The 25000-nt window shown below is 40.5% G+C and overlaps 1 protein-coding gene across 3 annotated transcripts in view; it reads left to right on the top strand.

The window, feature by feature from the left end:
• LOC109075545 (FYVE, RhoGEF and PH domain-containing protein 3-like) overlaps positions 1 to 25000 on the top strand; it is a 51754-nt gene that overhangs the window by 14633 nt on the left and 12121 nt on the right. Inside the window, exons 1-4 of one of the 3 annotated variants that reach the window (XM_042762995.1) lie at positions 8247 to 8365; positions 13406 to 13548; positions 14200 to 14282; positions 15761 to 16325. In XM_042762995.1, the coding sequence (XP_042618929.1) occupies positions 15813 to 16325 (513 nt within the window). In that variant the 5' untranslated portion in view covers positions 8247 to 8365; positions 13406 to 13548; positions 14200 to 14282; positions 15761 to 15812. Of the gene's footprint in view, positions 1 to 8246; positions 8366 to 12138; positions 12201 to 13405; positions 13549 to 14199; positions 14283 to 15760; positions 16326 to 25000 lie in introns of those variants that run through there. The other 2 variants (XM_042762994.1, XM_042762993.1) reach the window with 2 other exon arrangements.

The raw sequence follows: 25000 nt of genomic DNA on the forward strand, positions 1-25000 counted from the left end.
ATTGACTCAAATGGGAAGTTTATAGATGAGAAGAAGCTCTTCCCCAAACACAGAGTGGCCAAACTGCTGGACATGGACAAACTTGGGTCACCAAGCTACATAATAATTCACACGGGCACATAAAACAAGCAATTTTAAAAACATAAAACAAGCAATTTTAAAACATTGATTATTTAATACAGTAGATTATTTCATCACCAACCTAAATCCAAATTCTCTCAGAGCATTCACAGTCCCCCCCCCCACCCATCGTAACTGACATTACAATCCAGAACCCCAGCTAGACTAAATCAAATCATTAAAACACAGAAAGAGAAATATCTGAAACACTGCACAGAAGCAACAGCTCAGCAAAGTAAATTAGAATGCTATCTGTCTCTAAACAGAGAATATAAACCCCAGCGAATACCTAAACACAGTGGCAGACCCTAAACTAAGAGAAGTCCTGACCATGTCCAGACTCAGTGACCATCACCTCACTATAGAGACACAGACACAGACAGACCTGGCGGATGAAAGAAGACAGATTGTGTCCACACTGCACACAACATGAAGTGGAAACAGAACTGCACTTTTTAACAACATGCCCTAATTATACACAAATTAGGGAAACTTTCTTCCCCCAATTCACAAACCAGCACAAAGACTTTACCAGATACAACAAAAGGACAAACTGCCGTACATTCTGGAGAAACCTCAACAAGCTCTAACCTGGCTGCAAGGTACGTCGAGTCCTGCCATGATAAAAGAACAAGCAGCAGAACAGAAGCAGAAGAAAACACTGTACAACACACACACACTGACATGACAGGATCCAGGCCTTCTCCTGTCTCTTTATTGGAATTTTTATTAGTACTTTTGTTTTACTGAATACATATATATAGACTCTATATGCTATAGGCTACTTCTATTCTTATGTATATTTGTGTTAAATGTCTTTTAAAATGTTTCTATGCTTTGGCAATGTAAAGATACCTTTTTACCATGCTTACCATGTGTGTGTGTGTTTGTGTGTATGTGTGTGATGGTGTGTATGTGTGTGTGTGTGAGAGAGTGAGTGTGTGTGTGTGCGTGTGTGCGCGTGTGCGCGTGTGCGCGTGTGCGTGTGTGCGTGTGTGTGCGTGTGTGCGTGTGTGTGTGTGTGTGTGTGACAACTGCAGTCTCAAACTCATGTAACGTGTGTGTGTGTGTGTGTGTGTGTGAGTGAGATTGATTTTTAACCCATACTTTTATTAAATCAATAACAAATAACCATCAAACCATTATCACACAACCAATCAACACAACAAAGAACTAAAAATTACCCCCACTCAAACACAGTACAAAAAACCTCATTAAAACACCTCTGCAATACAAAGTTCCCAAGTCCTGCATCTCTTTATAATATTTAAACTCAACCAAGATCCAAGACCTAATAAAGGCCTTAAACAATAATACACCATCTTGGCCATTTTTGCCTGGCCAACCATAAAGTTAATCAACTGCCATTTAAATCTTTGATTGCGGTTGTATCCTGCCCCATAAATGAAAGCCTTAGGGGTGAAACTTTCCTTAAAACCTATAAACAATTGTTTTAATAATACAAAAAGTGATTTGAGCCTACTACATTTGAGAAAACAATGAAAAATTGTTTCTCTTTACCCACAAAAAACACAACCTTCATTAACATAAGAGTTAATAACTGAGACAAAAGCATTAACAGCAACAGCCCCTTTCAGGATTCTCCATTGTAGATCTCCTGATTTTTCATCAATGGTGGCTTGTATAAAACCCTCCAAAGTGGTTTAACTTCATTTCCAATGTCAAATTTCTCTCTCCAGACATTATCACTTTTCTCACACAGTGTGGACTTGTACAATATTTTAACAAAACATTTGTAAATCATTTTTCCACTTAATTCTTCTAATAATAAGTCCTGAAGCCAATTCAAATTTAACAAAGTACCAGACATCTCCTTTAAATCTGGTGTAATCCAGTGCTCGGGAAAAGGATCTCTCATATCAGGAAGCAGATTTCCTTCCTCAAAACTTTTAAGAAATTATAATTCCTCTGCTGTCAGTTTATTTCTCCATAACTCCATGATTGTTGAGGTTTGTCTCATTGATTTTTGTCCCAATAAAGATGCCACAGCCACAATGTCCTTCAATTCAGATCCGGCCACTTTAATCATGTGACCAAGCTTTAGAGTCTGAGTGTCACACAATCTCTGAAACAGATTCAGCACTTGATCTCTAATGTCCAAACGAGCCCCCTTAACTAGAGGCTCCTCTAACAACCAGAACAGAGAAGTAGCATTTCCTGGTCTTTTAATGATGAAAGATCCCCACACTTTAAACAACCCATGGTAGAATGAAGATAGCCCACTCAAGTGTAGCTTTTTAATATCTGTGAGGAACAAAGCAGTATCTAATCCAAGTCCATCCACTCTGTGAAGAATGTTTTTCACAACTGCTCCCCATATCACATCCACAGAGCCTGTTAAAAACTTCTGAATGAACTGTAACCGGAATGTTGCATATCTGCTCAATAGAGACACCAAACCTTGTCCTCCCTCCTCCACTGGCAAAAAAAGCACACTTTGAGGGACCCAGTGCAGCCTGTCCGAGAAGAAGTCTACTAATATTGTTTGTAAACGTGATAATAATCCAGTGGGAGGTTCCACACAAGTGAGCTTATGCCACATAGTTGAGGCTATTAAATTGTTCAGTATTAGTACTCTCCCTCTAAAAGATAGCTGGGAGTGAATCCATTTCCATTTCTTTAGTCTGCCCTCCATTTTTTCTATAATCCCATCCTAGTTTTTCTGCTGCACCGATTCATCTCCAAGATGCACACCCAAATACTTAAGACCCCCCCTTTTCCAATTCAACCCACCAGGTAAAATTGGTAAACCATTCTTCCATTTACCTTTAATCAGTGCATCACTCTTCTCCCAATTCACTCTTGCAGCAGAAATTACACCAAATTCACTAACAGTTGATGCCAAATTAATAACATCTTTTGTTCCATTGATTAAAATCATGACATCATCTGCATAGGCAGATATTTGATGTTGAACACTGTGATTCCTTAACTTACAACCCTGAATACAAGAACGCAATTTATTTAACATTGGTTCTATTGCCAAGGAATACAACATTCCAGAGAGAGCACATCCCTGCCTTATACCTCTCCCAAATGTAAAAGGGGCACTCAAACCACCATTGATCTTCAGTACGCTCTCAATGTCTTTGTCGCTCTTTGTACAATACCTTAATCATTCCACTAAAATTAGACCCAAAGCCGAAAGCATCAAGCATATTCCAAAGATACTGATGCTCTATTCGATCAAAGGTTTTTCTTGATCAACTGAAATAAAGCCTATATCAAGATCAAGATAGCCAGAGACGTCCAAAATATCTCTGATAAGACTAATGTTATCCATAATCGACCTTCCGGGTATACAATAGGTCTGGTCAGAATGAACTACTCACCCCATCACATCTTTTAATCTATTAGCCAAGGTCTTAGAGAAAAGCTTTAAATCTGTACAAAGTAAACTTACAAGTCGCCAATTCTTAATTTCCTGCAAATCACCTTTCTTTGGCAGTAAGGTGACCACGGCCCTCCTACAACTTAGAGGGAGGGAACCCTCAGTTAAACTTTCATTTAACACATCCAAGAGGTTTGCCCATCACTCCCCAGAAAGCCTTATAAAACTCAACGGAGAGGCCATCAATGCCTGGTGCTTTACCAGTCTTCATATCTTTCAAAGCATTTAAAAGCTCCTGCTCCGTGAGAGGCTTCTCAAGTTTTACTACAGAGTAATTTTTGTCAAGCCATCATAAAACCTGGCAGATAATTCCTCATTCTCTTTATATTCACTACTATATAACTCAGCATAGAACTGTACAGCCCTTTTCCTGATACTTGTGGGCTCTTTCAATTCCTGCCCATTCTCTGTTTGAATAGAGTGAATAAATCGACTCTGCCCATTTTTCCGTTCTAGGCCATCTAGGGCATCCATTTGTGTGAGCATCTGATAACGTGATCTAACCAGAGCCCCTTGTGTCTTTATACCCAGCAGGTCTGTAAGAAATTACTTCTTGCATTTAAGAGCATCAAGATATTGTTGTTCCCCAGTAACTTCAACCAATTTTTGCAAGTCAATAATCTGGAATTCAAGTTATCTCATTGAGTGCATAATATCCCTAGAGACATTGAAAGCGTACTGTTGACATAATGCTTTAATTTCCACTTTCCCACAATCCCACCACTGTCTTTAACCAATAAAACAATTTGTCCTACTTTTGATTACAAAATACATTCCTAAAATTCATATCACCCAACAAATATGCATTAAAATGCCAATAAACACTCTTTATTTTAACATTCGCTATAAACACTTCAAATAACACCAAACAATGATCCAAAAACCCAACTGGAACAATTAAACACTTTTTAACAATATTAAAATGATATCTAAAACAATAAAACCTATCCAGCCAGGCCATTAAAATAACATTATCTCTGGAGTGTGCCCATGTATACTGCCTATTATTATTGTTCAGTTCCCTCCACACATCACACAAACTGTTAGTTTCAATTGATTCACGTATTACATGACTTGAAACAGTATGTGTGTGTGTGTGTGTGTGTGAGAGAGAGAGAGAGAGAGGGGGGAGAGAGAGAGTGTGTGTGTGTGAGAGAGAGAGAGAGAGAGAGTGTGTGTGTGTGTGTGTGTGCACGCGTGTTTTTGTGACATATCAGGACACAAATTTGTATAATGACAAGGGTATAACATAGCTATTACAAGGAAAAGGTGACTTTTCAGGACATTACTCCATGTCCCCACTTTTCAAAATGCATAGAAATCACACAGAATGGAGTGTATTGAAAATCTGTAATAGCACCACGTTTACTGTTTGGGGTAGGGTTAGGTGTAGTGTTGGTGTAGGGCAATAGCACATAAAGTTTGTACAGTATAAAAACCATTACGCCTTTGGGATGTGCCCAGTTTTCACAAAAACAAACGTGTGTGTGTGTGTGTGTGTGTGTGTGTGTGTGTGTGTGTGTGTGTGTGTGTCTGTGAGGGGGTGATGTGTGACTGGAGAGAGAGAGAGAGAGAGAGAGAGAGGATAGATACCGAGAGAGAGAGAGAGAGAGAGAGAGAGTGTGTGTACTGGTATTTATGTTATGAGAAACAAACATCCCCACAAGGATAGTAATACCAGTAAATTTTGACATGGTGGGGAGATTTTTTTGGTCCCCATGAGGAAACAAGCTTATAAATCACAGAGAATGAAGTGTTTTGAGAATCTAAAACATGCCTGTAGTGCCCTTGAGCAAGGCACTGTGCTCCCCGTGCGCTGGATCTATAGCTGGTCCGGGTGTGTGTTCACTGCTGTGTTCACTTCTCACTGCTGTGTGTGGGGTTTGGTTAAATGCAGAGCAAATTTCGAGTATGGGTCACCATACTTGACAAATGTCACGACTTTCACTTTTTTTTCACTTTTATCTAAAACTGCCTGTAGTGTTGTGTGAGGGGTATTGAAAATGGAAAAACATCATCCTTCACATCGGCTATATCAGCACGGTGAGGCGCGGTCAGGCTGAACGCAACAACGGAGCAGTGTAACTTTTTATTTGTTCCTTTAACTCTATTTTATTTTGATAATGAACAGGCTTCAATATAGCAAAATGATGTGTGTGCGTGTAAGGCCCCGGCGTGATGGTCATACCAACGCTGGTTGGTACATTATTCAAAGCTCTCAAGCTTTTGCAAAATAATTAAAACTGTAAAGCTTTTGCAAAATAAAGAAAAATACTCTCTGCTGTTTCGTTTTCCTTTCTGAAACCTTTGGAACGTTTCACAATGAACCGTAATTTAGCACATTTTTTTCATTGTTTCTTTTTCTTGTTCACTTGTGTTTTTTTTGGAAATTCTGTATAGCAGATGTGTACTAGCGCCCTCTACCGTATAACAATGAAAACACGGATTCTAGGAGTACAAGTATAGCTCAAATATATTTAGACGTTTGGTAAGTATAAGTCAAGTATTCTTAAATGTCATTTTAAGTATATTTCTGAGAAGTACATAAAAAGTAAACTAAAAGCATACTTTCCTATTTTTAGTTTAAAAGAAGTATACTAATAGCACGCATGAATAAACTTCTTTTTCGTTAGGGATCCTAAGATAAACTCTAAGGGCGGTGCATTGCCATTGCTCTTACCATTGATGAGTTCACAGCTGAGCGGACATTTCACTCGACGGCTTCAGCGTCACATCTGTATAGACAGTACTACTGGAATTCGTGACTGGTTTACAGCAAATTTCAAATATTAAATGGAACGATAAAATAACGTTACTAACCGGTTAATGGCCATTTCAAATTTTCTATACTGTTCGGAACTATAAAATTTGATTTCGTTTCTGTTTCTGGTTCTGTTCCTGTCAAAATTTTGTTTGTTTCCGGTATTTGTTTTTGTTCCTTGAACCAGTTCAGAGCCCTGGTTTTAAACAAAACACAGTTTGAACAGTAGAGCAACCATTACACCTACAGAATGAACTCATAAAACACAGAAGCCCAACATTGTGAGTGTGAAGAAGAGCTCATTAGATTAACAGTGACCTACAGACCTATCCAAAGCTCTGTTGCTGATGTATGTGTGACTACAGGGTTTATTATAACTGTGATGTGCTGTTATACTATTCATTGGGTATAAGGACTTTTTCTTTTTGACATTTTAGAAAAATAAATGTATGGGAATTACTTCTTTCTTGCTTCAAAACATGGTAAAACTAAAGCAAACTCATGAGATTCCAGCTCTGCTCTCTCTGAAATGAATCTCATCCAGTTTCATGAGGAGCATCTTGGGACGCTTTTAAGTGTTATATTGTATTACAGATTACATTTTTCCAGAAAGAAATGAATGCTTTTGTACAGTAAGAACACATTAAATTGATAAAAAGTGACAGCAAATACATTTCTGTTTCAAATAAATGCTGTTCTTTTGATTTTATTTTTTTTTATTCATCTGTGAATCCTGAGAAGAAAAAAAAAGTTTCTAAAAAAATATTGGGCAGCACAGCTGTTTTAACAAGCTTTTAGTTGGCTTGAAAAAACGTGGCTATGCGGTTGCTAGGGCACCCGGGTTGGTTCCTAAGGTGTTGCTTGGGTACTTGGGGTGGTTGCTAGGGTGTTGCTAAGGTACCCGTGGTGGTTGGTAAGGTGTCACTATGAGATTGCTTGGGTACCTGGGTTGTTGCTAGGGTGTTGCTATGCGGTTGCTAGGGTACCCGAGGTGGTTGCTAAGGTGTTGCTATGTGGTTGCTAGGGCACCCGGGGCAGTTGTTAAGATGTTGCTATGTGGTTGCTAGGGTACCCTGGGTGGTTGCTAGGGTGTTGCTGCTGTTGCTAGGGAACCCGGAGCGGTTGCTAGGGTGTTGCTATGCAGTTGCTAGGGTACCCGGAGCGGTTGCTAAGGTGTTGCAACTATGCGGTTGCTAGGGTACCTGGGGTGGTTGCTAAGGTGTTGCTATGTGGTTCCTAGGGTACCCAGTGTGGTTGCTAAGGTGTTGCTTGGGTACTTGGGGTGGTTGCTAGGGTGTTGCTAAGGTACCCGTGGTGGTTGGTAAGGTGTCACTATGAGATTGCTTGGGTACCTGGGTTGTTGCTAGGGTGTTGCTAGGCAGTTGCTATGGTACCCGAGGTGGTTGCTAAGGTGTTGCTATGTGGTTGCTAGGGCACCCGGGGCAGTTGTTAAGATGTTGCTATGTGGTTGCTAGGGTACCCTGGGTGGTTGCTAGGGTGTTGCTATGCAGTTGCTAGGGTACCCGGAGCGGTTGCTAAGGTGTTGCTATGCATTTGCTAGGCTAACCAGGTCGGTTGCTAGGGTGTTGCTATGTGGTTGCTAGGGTACCTGGGGGTGGTTGCTAAGGTGTTGCTATGTGGTTGCTAGGGTACCCGGGGTGGTTGCTAGGGTGTTGCTATGCAGTTGCTATTGTACTCGGGGTGGTTGCTAGGGTGTTGCTATGAGGTTGCTGGGGTACCCAGGATAGTTGCGGTAGACAAATCTATCACTGATAACCTCGATATAGCCACTTATTGATCTGTCTGTCACCAGACTCTTTCATTGGTTCTCTTAGGCTGTCCTTCCTGTATGGTTTTTCCATTCTCTCTTCCTCCCTCCTGCTGTCATTCGTTGCCATGGAAACATTATTGTGGGTCAGTGTTGGGGGGGGGGTGTATATTGTTCAGATGGAGGGGATTTGGGGACAGATAAAGGGGGAGGAGCGGATGGGAGCCGGTCTCAGGCGTATCAGTCGTGTGCTATTGTGCAGATGGACTCGTGTGTGTGTGTGTGAGCGTGGAGAGCACAGCTGGTGAGTGCTGCTTATTTTCTGCGGTCGCTGTTAATGTTTCTGTGTTGGTGATGTGTTTCTGTTGTGTTGGCCAGCAGACGGTATTGAGCTGGTAATATCTGCTGTGTGTCAGTCTGTTGAATGTGGAGTACTAGAGCTCGAGCCTGTTGAAATATACATGCTCTGCTTTCATGTTTTATTGAGAGATTTGTGCTGTGGCTGAGGTTATGCTGCTTCATACGGGAGCATTTTTACTCCTTCAGCTGTTTAAAGGAGTTGACATATTTCTTTAAGTGGTTTTAGGATTATACACTTTGTAATGCTCATAAAGTCTTCAGTGATAATGTAATCATGCTGGATTCCATATTTAGTTGTTAATCATGTATCAGTATTACTATACTTGTGATTGGAAATCTGCAACCCATTAACAACTTCTCCTGTTATGAGCTAATAATACCTCAAATTGTGCATTTTAAATAGAATTTCAATATTTTTGTTTTAATTAATTTATAAAACAGTTTTGAAGGAAGAACTAGAATAAGTGCGAACTGCAGGAAACCTGTGTGTTAAGAAAACTGTTCTCTGTAACTGAAGCGATTTCTTAAACTGGCACATAACATCACAGAGACTTGAGGGTCCATGGGCTCCTTTCACTTTAAGAAATAGAAAATTATATCATTTTTAGTTGGTTTGGGTTTTGTGTGTTTTTGTTTTTTTTGAAACATAAAAATGAAAATTTGCAAAAATCTGTCTCAGCAATGGATGCTCTGCAGTGAATGGGTGCCGTCAGAATGAGAGTCCAAACAGCTGATAAAAACATCACAATAATCCACAAGTAATCCACAGCACTCCAGTCCAACAGTGAACATCTGGAGAAGACAAAAGATGAAACACATCCAGCATTAAGATGTTTTTAACTCAAATACACAGAGTCTATAATCCATAATAACACTTTCCTCCAGTGAAAAAAGTGTTCTGGTGTGAATCAGGAGAGAAATCTGCACAGATTCAAGCAGCGTTTAAACAGCTCTAAACAAATATGTGTCTGGATTTTGATGTGAGAGACAACAGCAAATGCACTTTTTCACTGGAGGAAGTGTTATTATGAATTATTAACCAGAAGTGATGTTTTAATTCGTAAGGGTAAAATGTTAAACTTAAAATGCCTTTTTTTTTTGTGTGTGTGTCCTGAGAGTGAGTACATATTAATTTTGGGTGAACTATTCCTTTCAGAAACCACCGAGAACACAGCAGCAGCTCCCTAGCAACCAAATACAACTCTAGTGACCTCAAAGACCACAGAGCGCTGCCCCGGCAGCCACCCACAATGCCCTTGTGTCTGCACAGGCAAAGACCACTCTTTTCTGTTTTGTGGTGCTTAATTCTAAGAAAGAAATGAGCTTCTATCACACTGTAAAATGACTTCAGTGCAGCTTTGATGTGAAGCACCTGTTCAGCAGATCTGCATCTGAAACAGAAGTCTGTCGGTTTTTGCCAGAATTACTTACAGCACTCTTTACCTGTGACTATATTCACGATATAGCATGACATCTTGAGTCGTATTGCTTAGTAAATCATTCCAAAGGCCACAGTTTCATTTGGGAGAATCTCTTAACTGTTGTCAGTGATTTAGCTCGTGAGCTCACATTGAAATATCCTGTTTCTGAGAAGAATGTGCGGTTTCTGGATTTTTGCATGTCTTTGCGTGTCTCTTATAATGTTTATGATATGTGCTCATGGCTAGGATGGTCTGAGGAGATGCGGTGGTCTTGCTCTTGTGCGAGCCGCCTCAGATGTGTGACGTGATTGGTTAGTTTAGACACACATGTGCGGGACGTCCCACCAGGATCAGTAGGATCTGAACATTAGAAAAAAAACTAAATTATCATCAGATTGATGGACATTTTGTCTTGATATATAGTGAGTTGTCTCCGTAAACAGCTAAACATGTGTCCTTCACAGAGAACGCAATCCCAGAATGCACTGCACTGAATGTCAATAACACACAGAATTCTTTCAGTACTGACAAGTATGAACAAAAATGGTTTATTTAAGAGCTGACTCTTGTTCGGTGACAGTGATGTGTGTGTGTTTCATGAGTCTGGTCCTTCCACACGCCGGTCGTCACGGATCCCGCTGCTGACCTGTTGTCATAGTAACAGTCATGCTGGTCCTGGCTCGGTGTGAACACACATTTACTCTGACATTTACACACTGTGTGTTTGACCGTAAATGAATAATGGTGATTCCTCACTTTGAGACACTTTTGCCTTGACAGTTTGAAACTAGAAAATGCTGTGAAAGTGCAGAAAATGATGTGCTGTATTATGAGGAAAAGTGTATCTGTACAGAACATGTGTGAGTGTATGTGTCCTGGGGCGTTGTGCAGTGGACCACTTCTGTATTTCTCACAGAGGTGTAGTCAGGACATACCAGAACACACACACACACACACACACACACACACACACACACACACACACACACACACACACACACACACTCACACACTGATGGAGGTTAGGAGGCAGCAGGCGGACAGAGGGGCGGCACTGATGATATATCTCTCTTCATCTCACTGCTGACCCATTTCCCTCTGTATCCGTTCAGTGTGTGTGTGTGTGTGTGTGTGTGTGTCTATGTCTGTGTGTGTGTGTGTGTGTGTGTGTGTGTGTGTGTGTGTGTGTGTGTGTGTGTGTGTGTGTGTCTATGTCTGTGTGTGTGTGTGTGTGTGCCAGCTGATGAGCTCGGTGGGATGGTGGTCTGTTTCCACACACACACACACACACACACACACACACACACACACACACACACACATCATTCCATAGACTTATATTATTTTTATATGCAGCTAGTTATAATTACTAAAAAAAAAAAAAAAAAAAAAAAAAAAAAGTGACGTGACATACAGCCAAGTACAGTGACCCATACTCAGAATTGGTGCTCTGCATTTAACCCATCCAAAGTGCACACACACAGCAGTGAACACACACACCGTGAACACCTCAGTCGTGGTATTGCCGGCCCGAGACTCAAACCCACAACCTTAGAGTTAGGAGTTAAAGTCTGTAACCACTAGGCCACGACTTCCCACAAAAGAACTTTAACTCACTCACTAACCCTAATAGAAAAAACCCTGCATTTGTTCAATAAAAACAAACAGGGAAAAAAACTAACAAAACAACTTTATTTACATTATTTCTATGACGATTTCTATGACATTTCCCAAAATGAGGTTATGTTTTTTTCTCCAGTAAAACAGGATATTCAATGTGAATATAAATGTAGTTTGGGACTTTTATCTATGAGGAGCAGTGTCTCTATGACAGATGGTGGAACAATGAGGAATTGGTGATGTCAGCTGGAAACAGGTTTTTTTTTCTTTTCTTTTTTTTTCTTGTATTTGTAATAACATGCATTAATGAATTGTGTATAATTAAACCAGAGTGTGTAGACAGTGAAAAGGGTCACATTTGCCTTACTGAAACAATGTTATTACTTATGGAAGCTCCTGAATGTTTGCAAAAGGCAGGTTTAGTCAAATTGAGCTCATTTGTGTCTCTAGATTATAGCTGAGCACACACACACACACACACACACACACACACACACACACAGACAGTTGCATGTGTAGCCGGTTTGGCAGGTGGAGCTCAGCACTGCTAACAACAGCAGGTGCAGCCAGTGCCAGCTCAGAATTTCTCACCTGTCTGCTTTACATATTCATGAGGTAACAGGGAGGGGGCTGACGACACACACACACACACACACACACACACACACACACACACACAGAGAGAGAGACTGAGTCAGTCCTGAGGAGAGAAGCATATGATCTGGACCAGAGCATACAGTAAGTCTCATGTTGTACTCATTTCTTTCTTTCTGTGATTTTAACATGTTATTGCTCAAAGTTACTACTCAGAAGACTGGGAGATATCAGCAATCAGAGATCACAGAACTTTCATTTAAGTATCCTCTTCAGAAGCATGAACGATCTGATGTTGAGGTGGTATTGGGATCTCGCAGCTTTGATGGCAGACTTTATCCTGGCACTTGTATGCACAGTTTGAGACGAAGATTTCTATTCGGTCTCCACTTCATCTTATCGTTTAGGAGAAACATAATCTTCTGTCCGTGGGAAGCAGGTGTATTGAGGTCCTCGCACGTCAGACAGCTGACTTTATGATGACGTGTTCAGGTTGAGGTTTTATGCTTTGAAATGTTTTGTTCTGACTGTTGAAAACTGTCCGTACGCTTCTGCAAACGCTCATGCAAATGTCCAATCACTGGAGGTAGTTCTGTGAGCTGTGGGGAAGAGCGGTCGGTGAGTTTGGGATGTAGTTGTGTCTGTGTTGATCGTTCAGGTGATGGCTGCTGTCTCTCTGGTCATGATGAAGGTCGAGTCGAGAAGCTGCTCGAAATAATGTGTAATATAGAATCACACAGATTAAATTATATAGATGGAATATAGATAATAAAGCTTCTGTAAAGAAGCAGCATGGCAATTAGACTGTGTGAAATGTCTCACATATGCTTTTTAAAATTAAAAACTGTTCTGGGTTCATTACATCTCTGCTGTTAGTTACCACAGAAAATAATTCAGACTCATTCCTCGTTTTGTAAAAATGATCCAAAGTTGTGTGTTCAGTAATACACTTACAGTAGAAGTCCACGGTCAAGACACTCCTCAGTACAAATGTTAAAATGCACAGATTTGGAAGTATAGCCCCAGGACTTTCAAAACACAATTAGATGACAATCTAACTCACGGTAAACATTAAAGCTGCTAACTTTCTCATGATACACACAAGAAAACCAGGAAGCTGATGTTTACCAAACAAACCAACCGAGAGTCAGCTAAAATAAGACTTTTTTGTTTGAATTAATATAAGCTGATAAGAATTTGGGTAATGTTCACTAAAATATCTGAACATAGAAACTCTGCATTATCCTTTGACTGGGCTGCTGGAAGATTTCATCTGCCGATACGTTAATGCTCAAATCTGTGGCATCTCATATGCGGTCATGTTTTGTGTTTTTGTGTGTTTTCTGTAGATTTGTCTCCTGTGGATCTGTAGAGCAGCCTCAGAAGAAGAAAACCCCGCCCCTTTCCAGGCCATGCCCCGCCCAGCACACACAGAGGCCACGCCCCACTCCCTCAGCCACACCCAAGACGCCCAGAGCACAGAAACCCCACGGTATTAAACACGTCTTGCTGTCATTCATACCAACAGTCTTTTGAAAAAACAATGATTTTGTTGTGTTAATGCTCCTGTTTTGGGGTTTCCAGCATGCATGTGTGTTGATGATGTGTGTGAACTTGCATGGATATATTGTGGCTTTCAGACAGAGCAAAACAGATAGAGGAAGGAAGTGCGCACAGCACTATCTGCTTCCTGAATTCAGCTTGTAAATTGCATCACTGAAGTTATATTTCATTCAGTTCTAAATATGCAACTCATCCAATATAGACGTTACAAATGCATTCTGATTTGAGGCAGTTTATGCACTTATGCACATACACACTTCATCTTCTTGACTCTATTGTTTGTGTGTGTGTGTGGTTATGTTTGTGTGTTTGCTGTTGCTGTGTAACCGCAGAATTTTTTTGCACGCTCATCTCCACTTCCTGTTCTCAGTTCAGGAAGCTGCCAGTTTCTCGGACAGCTGAAGTGTCTCCATCTTTCTTCTACTCTTTCTGGTTGTGTTTCATGTGACTTCGGTGTGGCGGGTGGATTGGGAGGATCAGTATGGAGGGTGACTCTCTCAGGGGATGTGGAACAGGACTGTTGTGATGGAGACAGAGCTGGTCTGAGTGTCTTCTCTCTCTCTTTCTGTGTGTCTGTCAGTGCCCCCTAAGCCTGTGCACCTGCTGCCGCGGGGTCCCGTCCCGAGAGCCAGAGTCCCGTCTGCAGGGCTTCCACAGCTCCAGGTAAGATCTAATCGGGTGTATGGGGATGCTTTGAACAAACCTCTAGCCGTCCATAAGGTGTGTGCCTCAGATCATGTGGCTTTGTTGAAGAGAGGTGTGTGGTTATGTTTCTAATCGAGTGGACTTATGATTTCTGTCTGGTGCACAATAAAATGGGCATAAAATCCTGTAGACTTAAACTGAAGAAGGCCAGAACTTCATGGAGGCTTCAGACCCGGACTCATTGTGGTTTTGCACAGTCAAACTACTCACATTTCTATTAAAAAATATATGAACATCTTATATGTTTGTTTAGTGACACTTTACAGTAAGATTCTCTGTGTTTACAGTAGTTAACTCTATTAGTTAATGTGAACTTAGAATGGAAAATGCTTCTAAACGCATCTCATGTTCATTTTAACATTTACTAATACATTATTAAAATCTATGTGGACCTGAGCTAACATGAACTAATATACAACATTTGTGTTTTCATTAACTAACAAAGATTAAAAAGAAATGCTTTAATTAATACATTAAGTAATGTTAACTAATGGGACCTTAACTAAGTGTTACCGAATGTTATTTATCTTTATGTCGGGGTCCAGATGCATAAACAGTCAGGCTCTGCTTTAAGAGCTAGTTTGACTAATTAGGAGTTGGTCAAGTTTTAATCAGTCTTTTCAGATTCTATGTTTTCGCTAATGGCCACCCTTACGAAAAATAAGTTTATTCAAGTGTGCTATTAGTATACTTCTTTTAAACTAAAAATAGGAAAGTATGCTTTTGTTTACTTTTTATGTACTCCTCAGAAATATACTTAAAATTACATTTAAGTATACTTGACTTATACTTACAAAATGTCTAAATATACTTGAACTTTACTTAAGTATACTTAATAAAATAAACTTGAAGTATACTACTTTTTGGTAAGGGCAGTCTTGAAGAAAAAACATTAGATGAGCAACTTCTTCTGCAGACAGTTTAAGCACCTGGCCCCTGCTATTAAGGTGCATTTTCTTTGTGGATGATGTTAAATGCAGGTGTAATGGGGTCTAAAATGTGTGGCGTTTGTCCACTTTTAACCACTTCCAGAGGGAGTTAACATGCATTGACTGGATTTCTTTAGTAATGTAAACGTTCAAGGGGTCGAATGTGTTTGTACAGCCACAAAAAGAAGCCCACTAACCACTGACTTCACACGTGAGCATTATGAGATGTGTTTTTAGAAAGCACAACAAAACAGTCAATTCAGCAAAAACTGGAAAGTCACTGTTTCCATTTGCTTACTCTCACTCATAAGCAGTGCATGGCTGTATTAATTAGGACGTATCCGTCCACCTCTCTCACAAAAGTGATGAAATCTCAATCAAATCCGTGGTTACAGGAGATGCAATTATGATCACCTTTTGGTGTAAACAGGGCACACGTTACACATGTTTGGCAAAACTTATTGCTTTTACATTTTTTAGACCTTGATTGTTCCTTTATCTTGTAAGGTTTCAGATTCTGGGTCTTCGGTGGAGGAAGCGCCTCCATTGGGGAGCCGGCATGGATTCTCCAGCCACTCGAGAGCCGGACGCCAGCGGTCAGCCTCAGCTCATGCAGTCCCCAGCGGCGGCTGAGGACGGACTTACATTTAAAGCATGTGAAATCTCAGAGCTTTTGAGACTGTCCAGCTTAGACTCCTTCCAGACGGACTCTGCCAATCACGTGGAGATTACAGATGAACTTCACAAAGAGCATCAAAGACATTCCAGTAGCGGTGTGGAGAATGACCACAGTGAAGGGAGCGGCAAACATGGAGACGGTGAGCAGGAGCGGCCGCAGGGTCCCGAGGGGACGGAGGCAAACGGAAAGATCCCCAATCGGGACAGCGGCATTGACAGTCCCTCCTGCGGGGCAGAGGGCGAGGGCTTCCCGAACGAGGACCCCATCGAGGAGGAGGACAGGAACGACAGCATCGCCACAGAGACGGAGTCATGTGTCACTGCCGGCAACAAACGGGACTCGACGCAGGACGAAGACAGCGACCTGGACGAGGGGAGCTGTGAAGATCCTGAGGTACGAGCGCAGACGAATGAATGTGGACACACTAGCATGCTCGAGTACAGCAGACCGACTCACTTTGAGTCTAACATCTCAATTATAGGTGCATATTGAGTTAAAGTCAAGGTTCAAGTTTTTTTAACAATGGCTAGGACCCGTTTCTTAGGTCACATTTTTATCTGTTTGGCTAAACTGTGTATTAATTATCATTGCTTTGACACAAAATAATCTTTCAAACCACATGGATTGATTTCTCACTCAGAAACACAAATAACACAAAAATACTGCGGACATACAGGCCAATTTCTACCTTTACATACTTAAACTGTTAAGCCTTCACATAATAAAAAACTGAATAAGACAGCATTATGCTGCATCTCTACAGTAATGCCATATAGAAATATATTCTGAATCTAAACACTGAAAGACTATCTAAACAGTTAGATGTAGCTGAACACCTGCACAGGTGTCATATCTGCTCACACCACAGACAATAACTAATACACCCATAGACATATTGTTTTAAAAATAGTCCACAGCACAACTCTAACTTTGTACCTTTGTCAGTGTTATGAAGAATGAGTTGATTTGAGACTGTATGAAGAGGTTTGGTAGTTTAGTGCATTTGAAATGTGAAATGAACTGCTGTGAACTGTGTGAAGTGACTTTTCAACAGCTTCAATCTTGATCGGTTACTTTTTTCCCACTTGTTGCAATGCATTCTGTGAACATGCAGTGCAGTCTTCGATTCTGGCCATCAGAAGGGATGTTTAGAGCTCGGCTGTGATGCCTGCACTGCTGTCTAGCTAGGTGGCTCAGAAGGGTTCATGGAAACAAGTGTGTGAACATGTCTCATGCTGTAGTGCATCAGTTGTGTGTCACAGGCCAGAGGAAGTGAACATTTTAAGTAGCGTGTGCTGCATTTGTGTTGCGTGGGGGTTGCACTTTGTGAACGTGTTGTTTTGCCACTCTGTGTGTGTGTGTGTGTGTGTGTGTGTGTGTGTGTGTGTGTGTGAGAGAGAGAGAGAGAGAGTGTGTGTGTGTGTGTGTGTGTGTGTGTGTGTGTGTGTGTGTGTGTGTGTGTGTGTGTGTGTGAGAGAGAGAGAGTGTGGTGTGTGTGTGTGTGTGTGTGTGGTGTGTGTGTGTGTGTGTGTGAGAGAGAGAGAGAGAGTGTGTGTTGTGGTGGTGTGTGTGTGAGAGAGTGTGTGTTGTCTGTGGTGTGTGTGTGTGTGTGTGTGTGTGTGTGTGGTGCTGTGTGTGTGTGTGTGTGTGTGTGTGTGGGAGAGAGAGGAGTGTGTGTGTGTGTGTGTGTTCTGTGTGTGGTGTGTGTGTGTGTGTGTGTTGTGTGTGTGTGTGTGTGTGTCTGTTGTGTGTGTGGGTGTGTGTGTGAGAGAGAGAGAGAATGTGTGTGTGTGTGTGTGTGTGTGGTGTGTGTGTGAGAGAGGGAGAGAGAGAGAGAGTGTGTGTGTGTGTGGTGTGTGTGTGTGTGGGGTGTGTGTGTGAGAGAGAGAGAGAGAGTGTGTGTGTGTGTGTGGTGTGTGTGTGTGTGTGTGTGTGTGTGTGTGTGTGTGAGATAGAGTGTGTGTGTGTGTGTGTGTGTGTGTGTGTGTGTGTGTGCTGCAGTGATGGTTTCATTGACCAAAGTGGATGGAAACTGCTGGTTATTGAGTTCATGTGTGTAGCTATTCATATGAGCATGTTTATCTTTGACACACGCCACACTATTTTCGAGTCAATATAAGCAGAGTAGCTGTAAGAATAATATAAAGCTCACATACACAACATAAGAAAATATATTTTTGGTTAAATGTTAGTGTATTGGATGTTTTTTAATGGTTTTTACAGGAGTTTCTTCTGCTCATCTAGGCTGCATTTTTTTGGTTCTTAGAACATAGAAATAACAAAAGGTCCATTCTAGGTCTTTAACTGTATTTTATTTATTTTTTTATGTACCAACGTACTGCTGCTTGTTTAAATCACTTTGTTAAAATGAGCTTAAGCAACGTAATTCTTGAGAATTTTGCCACAATTGAATTGCATTATGTTCAGTCACTTAAAATGGTAAACGTAGGTTAACTTAATCATTTTGTGTAGGACTATATGAATCGTTTTTATTGACATAACTAATGTGCAGTGGGAAGTTCCCAGCCTGCTTTGCATGTAACTGTATTAAGGGAGTAAATGTTGACATGAAGTGTTATTTTATGTGTTTTTCAGCAAAGATAAAGCCATGTAGATGTGTAATGTTTAGTTATGTTGAAGATTTAGAAGAGTTTCTACAAGGTTTTTGAGTTTTATGGTTCCTGTTGTGCAGACGAGTGGAGCTTGTGTTTAGTTTTGTTTGAGAGTTGGAGGTGTGTCATGTGAGGTTTTTGTGTTAAGAAGAAGAAGAAGTGTTTTTTTTGTTATTGATGTTATAATTATTTATATTAGTTTATTTATTCGTTTATTATTTCTTTTACCCTCCTGTTGTGTTGAACTTGACCCACATTCAAACTTTTAGCTGCTTGAAAATCGATTGAACTATTTATTTCTGCTTGAAATCGTGTGACTTTTTCTCATTTAGTGTCATGAATGTGTGAATGCAAGTTTTCGACACCTAGATGTGTTTTGGACTGTACAAAAATTATGAATTTTGTTTTGTGGTCAAATTGTCTGCCATTGGTTTCCATGCAGTTCACCAAAACAAGCTCTTTGAAAACAGAAAGCCTTTACTGTAGCTTGCCAAAGATTAACATATGAAATACGTGAGAGTTTAAGAGTCATTTTACTTGAAACTGAGGACTGGTCTTCTGAATCATCCAAGGATGCGCTGTTTCTTTCTCTAGCTGAGTCTGTGAACGGATGTTTGGTGGTTGGTTTTTTGGATCTCAGTTACTAGAGTGTTAATAGGTGTGAGGAACCCATTTCAAGGGCAGATAATGTTAGATACTGTTTGTTTTTACTTGTCTTGCTGTTATTTGCATCTCAGTGTGCATGTAGTCACTACAGGTAATCATGGCAAGAAACAGCCAGTCTGTGCTGCTCATGTTCAACACTTGATCACTAACACAATGGGAGGAAGAGTTCTTCAACACAGCAGGAGTTCATCATTTAACGTGAATCTTTGGTTTGTCTGTAGTGTCAGTTTTCCTTCATCTGATGAATGTTGAATGAAGGGTCTGTCAGCGAGCAGCTGAGGGTGTGATTATCACCTGAACACACTCGACAGGTTCCCCTGCTTCCCAAACCACTGCTACTGCTTCATAACGGTACTAACACGATCATCACTGATACGAGTCGCTTGGAGACCGGACAGGGCCGGCCATCCGTCACATGACGCAGCATTAGTCAGGGCCGAGAGAGACAGCGGGAGTGTTTCTGTGCCGGTGAGGTGTGACAGGAACGGAGCTTTGTGTCTGCGCAGCAGGAGTCGCCCATATTATGAGCACACGCCCTGATACCACGGTACACGCCACAAACTGTCACCCTGCTCTCGCGCAGCACTGGATTCTTCATGCATTGTTTTTAAATCCACACACACACACACACACACACACCTCTGGTCTTTCCTGTGTTTCCTGGTGTGAGCAGCACATCTGCTCTTAGGAAAGGTGTGTGTGTGTGCTTTGTGAACAGCTGACGTGTTGATGTGTTTTTAATAGTCTGTGGGCTGCTGTGTGCATGTGATGCGTCTTCATGCGCTCATGTGAGATACATTAACTTGGGCTCTCCAAGAACAGGCAGGGAAACCGTTGCCTGGGATTTCTTTAAACTAACTGACATGATTTTCCACGTTTGCATGGATGAACCTTGGTATAGTCTGACAGACCAAACGCTTGAATATCACCAAAACACTTCATCACAGGCTAGAGTCATCCATATTCCAGAAAACTGTCTGAAAAGCACAGTTTCATCAATCTGACGACTTAAAATAGATGAACTGTCAAACAGCTCTGGGAGAAATTAAGAGACCACTTGAAAATACTCACTTTCTCTGGATTTATGATTTACAGTTATGTGTTAAAACATATTTTTTGTTTTATTCTGTAAACTACTGATGACATAGCTCTAAATAACAATATTTTTATTTTAAATTTGGAAGAAATGTTATCAGACCTTTACTCAAAGCTACTGTATACCCAGTAAATCCAGTAAATCCAGAGAAACGTATGTAGATGTCTCTTATAATATTTGTATGAATAGTTTTAAATACTCATAAAGCACTTAATGAATCACCTGCAGTTGTTCCATTTAAAAACCAGTCTTTATTTAAATGACACAAATAGGTTTACAGCTCAAATGAAATGAAACGTATTCATTTAAATTTTTTTTAAACAAAAACACAAGCTTGAGGTTTCTGCTTTTAAACCCTTTGGTACTGTACTGTGCTCAATAGACTTCTATTGTGTCTGTATTATGGAAAACACTTATTTGGTTTGTTTGCACAAAGTAAGGTTATTTCTGTGGTGATCAGCAGTGTTTGACCAGGTTTTAGCTGTAATTCTGTATCATGCTTTAGTGTATTTGAGTCAGTGCTGTCTGTGGGTGGGTGTTGATCTGTGTGTTGTGTTGTCAGGCGTATCTGTATGGTGTGTGTCTCCTCCCGTTTCCTCAGATCTGCTGTCCTGTGTGTGTGTGTGTGTGTGTGTGTGTGTGTGTGTGTGTGTGTGTGTGTGTGTGTGTGTGTGTGTGCTGACACAGCAAACCTGTTTTAATAAAGACATACCGTCACATTTACCCACTGATGGACAACATTTACTTTCCTGTTAGTCATTGTGTAACTCTTAAAGTGGTAAAACACTGGTTGATTTTGTCATTTGAAGGAAGTTATAGTTTGTTACCAGGCCTGGGGCATTTTAACAAGGGGTTTAGTCTTTTTTTAGTTTGGGGACTGAAACTGATGTGCCTTCCTGTGTTTTACTCCTTTGTCTCTCTCACTCTCTCTCTATCTCTCTCTCTCTCTCTCTCTCTCTCTCTGTGCGCATGTGCGGAGTGACTGGGAGGAACGCGTGAGTGTTTGAGTGAGTGGCGGCGTGTTTGAGTGAGTTTTTTTTCTTTTTCTCCTTTTTTCTGTTTCTTTAATAATTTAGTTTAGTTTAGTTTGTAGTTAGCTGTTAGGGGTTGTGGAAATGTCGGCAGATTCCGACGGGTTTGCTACCTTAACAGCCCGGAATGGCTGTAAATGTATACCAGATGACTCTATCACGGTCGAAGACTGCTTGACTGCTGTTAGTAGTGAAATAGGTGCTCGGAACATTCTGTCTGCATCTAGAATGAATAAAGCTGTCGTGTGTTTTTGAAAGAGGAGTCTATGGTTCATCATTTAGTAGAAGTTGGCTTATCTGTTGGTGATGTTTTTCTGCCTGTTTTAACCGCTGTCGAGCCCTTCTAAAAAGGTAACTCTTTCCAATGTGCCGCCTTTTATTTCTAATGATTCACTTGAGCGTTTACTTGGCCGTTATGGCAAAATATTGATGCCGATTAAAATGATCCCCCTCGGTGTTAAAAATCCAAATTTGGAACATGTGATGTCTTTCAGACGGCAAACTTTTATGATTTTGAATGCCGAATTTCAAAATTTGGATGTTTCCGTGAAATTGACTTTGTCAGGTAAAGATTATAAAATTTTTATTAGCTCGGATTCAATGAAATGCTTTTCTTGTGGGATTTTTGGTCACACAAGACAAAATTGTCCATCTAATAAGGTGAATGAACAAAATGTGAATGAACCTAATATACTTCTGGAGCAAGAGGCTCTTACTTTGGAAAATGTTAATCAGGATGTAACGTTAGGTAACAAAACTGATCTGGCTGTATCGGATTCTTTGTCTAAAGACGAAGAAAATCCGAAAGAGCACGCAGCTAGCAGTTGTGCTGGGGACGCAGAAAAGTGTTTAGTGAACACTAGTGAGTGTGATAATGTCAGCGGTGGGGCTGAGATCGCCGCTGCGGGAATCAGTGATCCAGAGCGCCCGCGGGAGTCAGGTGAACTCGCGGATGTCGGAGAGTCGCGGGACTCGCGAGCATCTGTTGGCCTGTCACTGAGTGGCAAGGAGCAGCTCACCGGGAGAGGTGAGACTCAGTCTGTAAATATCGATTATGACAGCGAGGACTCTGATATTGTAGATGATCTCACTGATGTTAGTTCACAAGGAAGTTATGTAGAAAAAAACAATGCAGCCTTCAAAAGAAGCCACCTTATTATACAGTGCAACAAATCAATACTTTTCCTTGATAGCACTTTTAATCAGCGAAGACCAAGATTAGAGAAGTATTTCTCTGATTTGCAACTTTTTGTTGATTCTTGTGTTATGGCTATGAGAAAAGCTTCATGGAGGAGCTTGATCAGCCAAAAACGATATCGACTCAAGAAACATGTAAGCGCTGTCAAAAAAAGACTGAAAATCTGTTCTAAGAAATATTAGAGCCATGTTTATTAACAGGGTGATTTTTTGGGCTTTTGTTCTTTTTTCCTTTCCTTTTCCTCATGACAACCTTAAACATTGGAATTTTTAATATTAATGGTTGTCGGGGTATAGAAAAGAGAGCGGCTTTAGTTGATTTTTTGCGCTTAAAGAAAGCGGATGTGATTTTATGCAGGAAACACATTCAGATAAGCAGAATCAGACACAGTGGACTGGTGATTGGAAAGGCAATGTTTTGTTAAGTCATGGAACTAACCTTAGTGCAGGTGTTGCCATTCTTTTTTCTCCATTTATTAGTAGTCAGCCAGATATGGTCGAGGTTGTGCCTGGTCGGATTTTGAGAGCTGATGTTGCTTTGGGTGATGCACATTTTTCTTTTTTTAATGTGTATGCTCCAAATAGTGGTCAAGAACGTATTCTGTTTTTTAAAACACTTTCTCATGCTTTATCACAGTGTCCTCAGGGAAATATTCTTGTTCTTGGTGGTGATTTTAATTGTACTGTTAATCCAGATCTGGATAGAAATCATGATGAACCTCATCCACCTTCTGCTGAGAGCTTAAAGAAATTACTTCATGATCATAATTTAGTAGATTTATGGAGGGAGGCCTTTCCTGGGTTAGACAGTACACATGGTTAAAAGCTAATTCAAATAATATGTCAGGAGCTAGACTTGACCGTTTCTATGTTGTAAAAGGCAATAGGGGAAGGTTCTTTAATAGCTCAATTTCGCCATCTTTTTTATCAGATCACCACTATGTATCTATTAAAGTTTCTGTCTCTATTCCTAGATTCTTTAAGTCACATTGGCACTTTAATAATAGATTATTGCAGGATTGCACTTTTATTCACTCTTTTAATCTTTTCTGGAAAACTTGGAGAGAGGAGAGATGCCGTTTTCAGTCATTGAGTCAATGGTGGGACATCGGTAAAGCTCAAATTAAGACTTTTTGCCAACAGTACACTACACATAGTACTAGAGCCCTTAAAGAAAAAATGAAGTCTCTTGAAAAAGATATTCTTGGGCAAAGCAGCGAATCTACCCACAATAATTCATCCTTTATTGACTCTGTTGCAAGAGATAAGATCCTTTTAAAGAGCTTATTGGAGGAACGAGGAAAAACAGCCCTTGTAAGGACCAGGTTTGCTCAGCTGAATGACATGGATGCTCCAACAGTTTTCTTTTTTTGGACTTGAAAAAAAAGTCAAGAGAACAGAAGATCTTTCATCAATTGAAGATGCCATGTGGTGGAGTTACAACTGATCAGCAGGAAATTCAAGCATATGCTCTTTCCTTTTACGAGGATTTATACTGTTCCGAGGAATGTGATGGAGCTGCAGCTGATGAATTTTTACATGATTTATCTAAGCTATCTGAAAAGGAACATGATGAATTGGATAGTCCTTTATCATTTGGAGAACTTTCCCAAGCTGTTCTGGAGATGTCTTCTGGGAAATCACCTGGGTTGGACGGTCTTTCAGCAGAGTTTTTCAAGTCTTTCTGGAACTTAATCGGATAAGACCTATATGGTGTTTTTCTTGAATGTATTGAGCAAGGAACTCTTCCTTTGAGTTGTCGAAGGGCAATTTTAACCCTAATTCCAAAAAAGGGTGATCTTGGGTGTCTAAAGAACTGGCGTCCGGTATCATTGATCTGTGCTGATTTTAAGATATTGTCAAAAGCACTGATTAATAGACTTAAAAAATGTATGGCATCAGTCATTCATAAAGATCAAACATTTTGTGTTCCTAAAAGGTCGATTTTTGACAATCTCTTTTTGTTGAGAGATATCATTACTGTTGCTAAAATGCATCATTTGGACATTGGTTTTCTTTCACTAGACCAAGAAAAGGCGTTCGACAGGGTGGACCATCAATATTTATTTAAGACCATGGAAGCGTTTGGTTTTGGTCCATATTTTGTTTCACTCATTAAGATATTATATAATGGAATTTACAGCATGTTAAGACTTAATGGTTCCCTAACTAGGCCTTTTTCTGTAACCAGGGGAATAAGGCAAGGGTGCCCTCTTTCAGGTCTCCTGTATGCAATATCTATCGAGCCTCTCCTAGTTTCACTTAGGAAGCAACTACGTGGTGTTAATATTCCCATTTTCCCCAGTGTAGATCCAGTTAAACTTACAGCTTACGCAGATGACATAACAGTAGTTATAAAAGACTCGGAGGATGTTTCAAGATTGATCTCTTCTTTAGGTAGCTTTCGAAAAGCTTCATCTGCATGTATCAACTGGGGAAAATGTGCATCCTTGCTGTTGGGAGAAT

This window comes from Cyprinus carpio, chromosome A8 (genome assembly GCF_018340385.1).
Source record: "Cyprinus carpio isolate SPL01 chromosome A8, ASM1834038v1, whole genome shotgun sequence".
In the NCBI taxonomy this organism is placed as follows: Eukaryota; Metazoa; Chordata; class Actinopteri; order Cypriniformes; family Cyprinidae; genus Cyprinus; species Cyprinus carpio.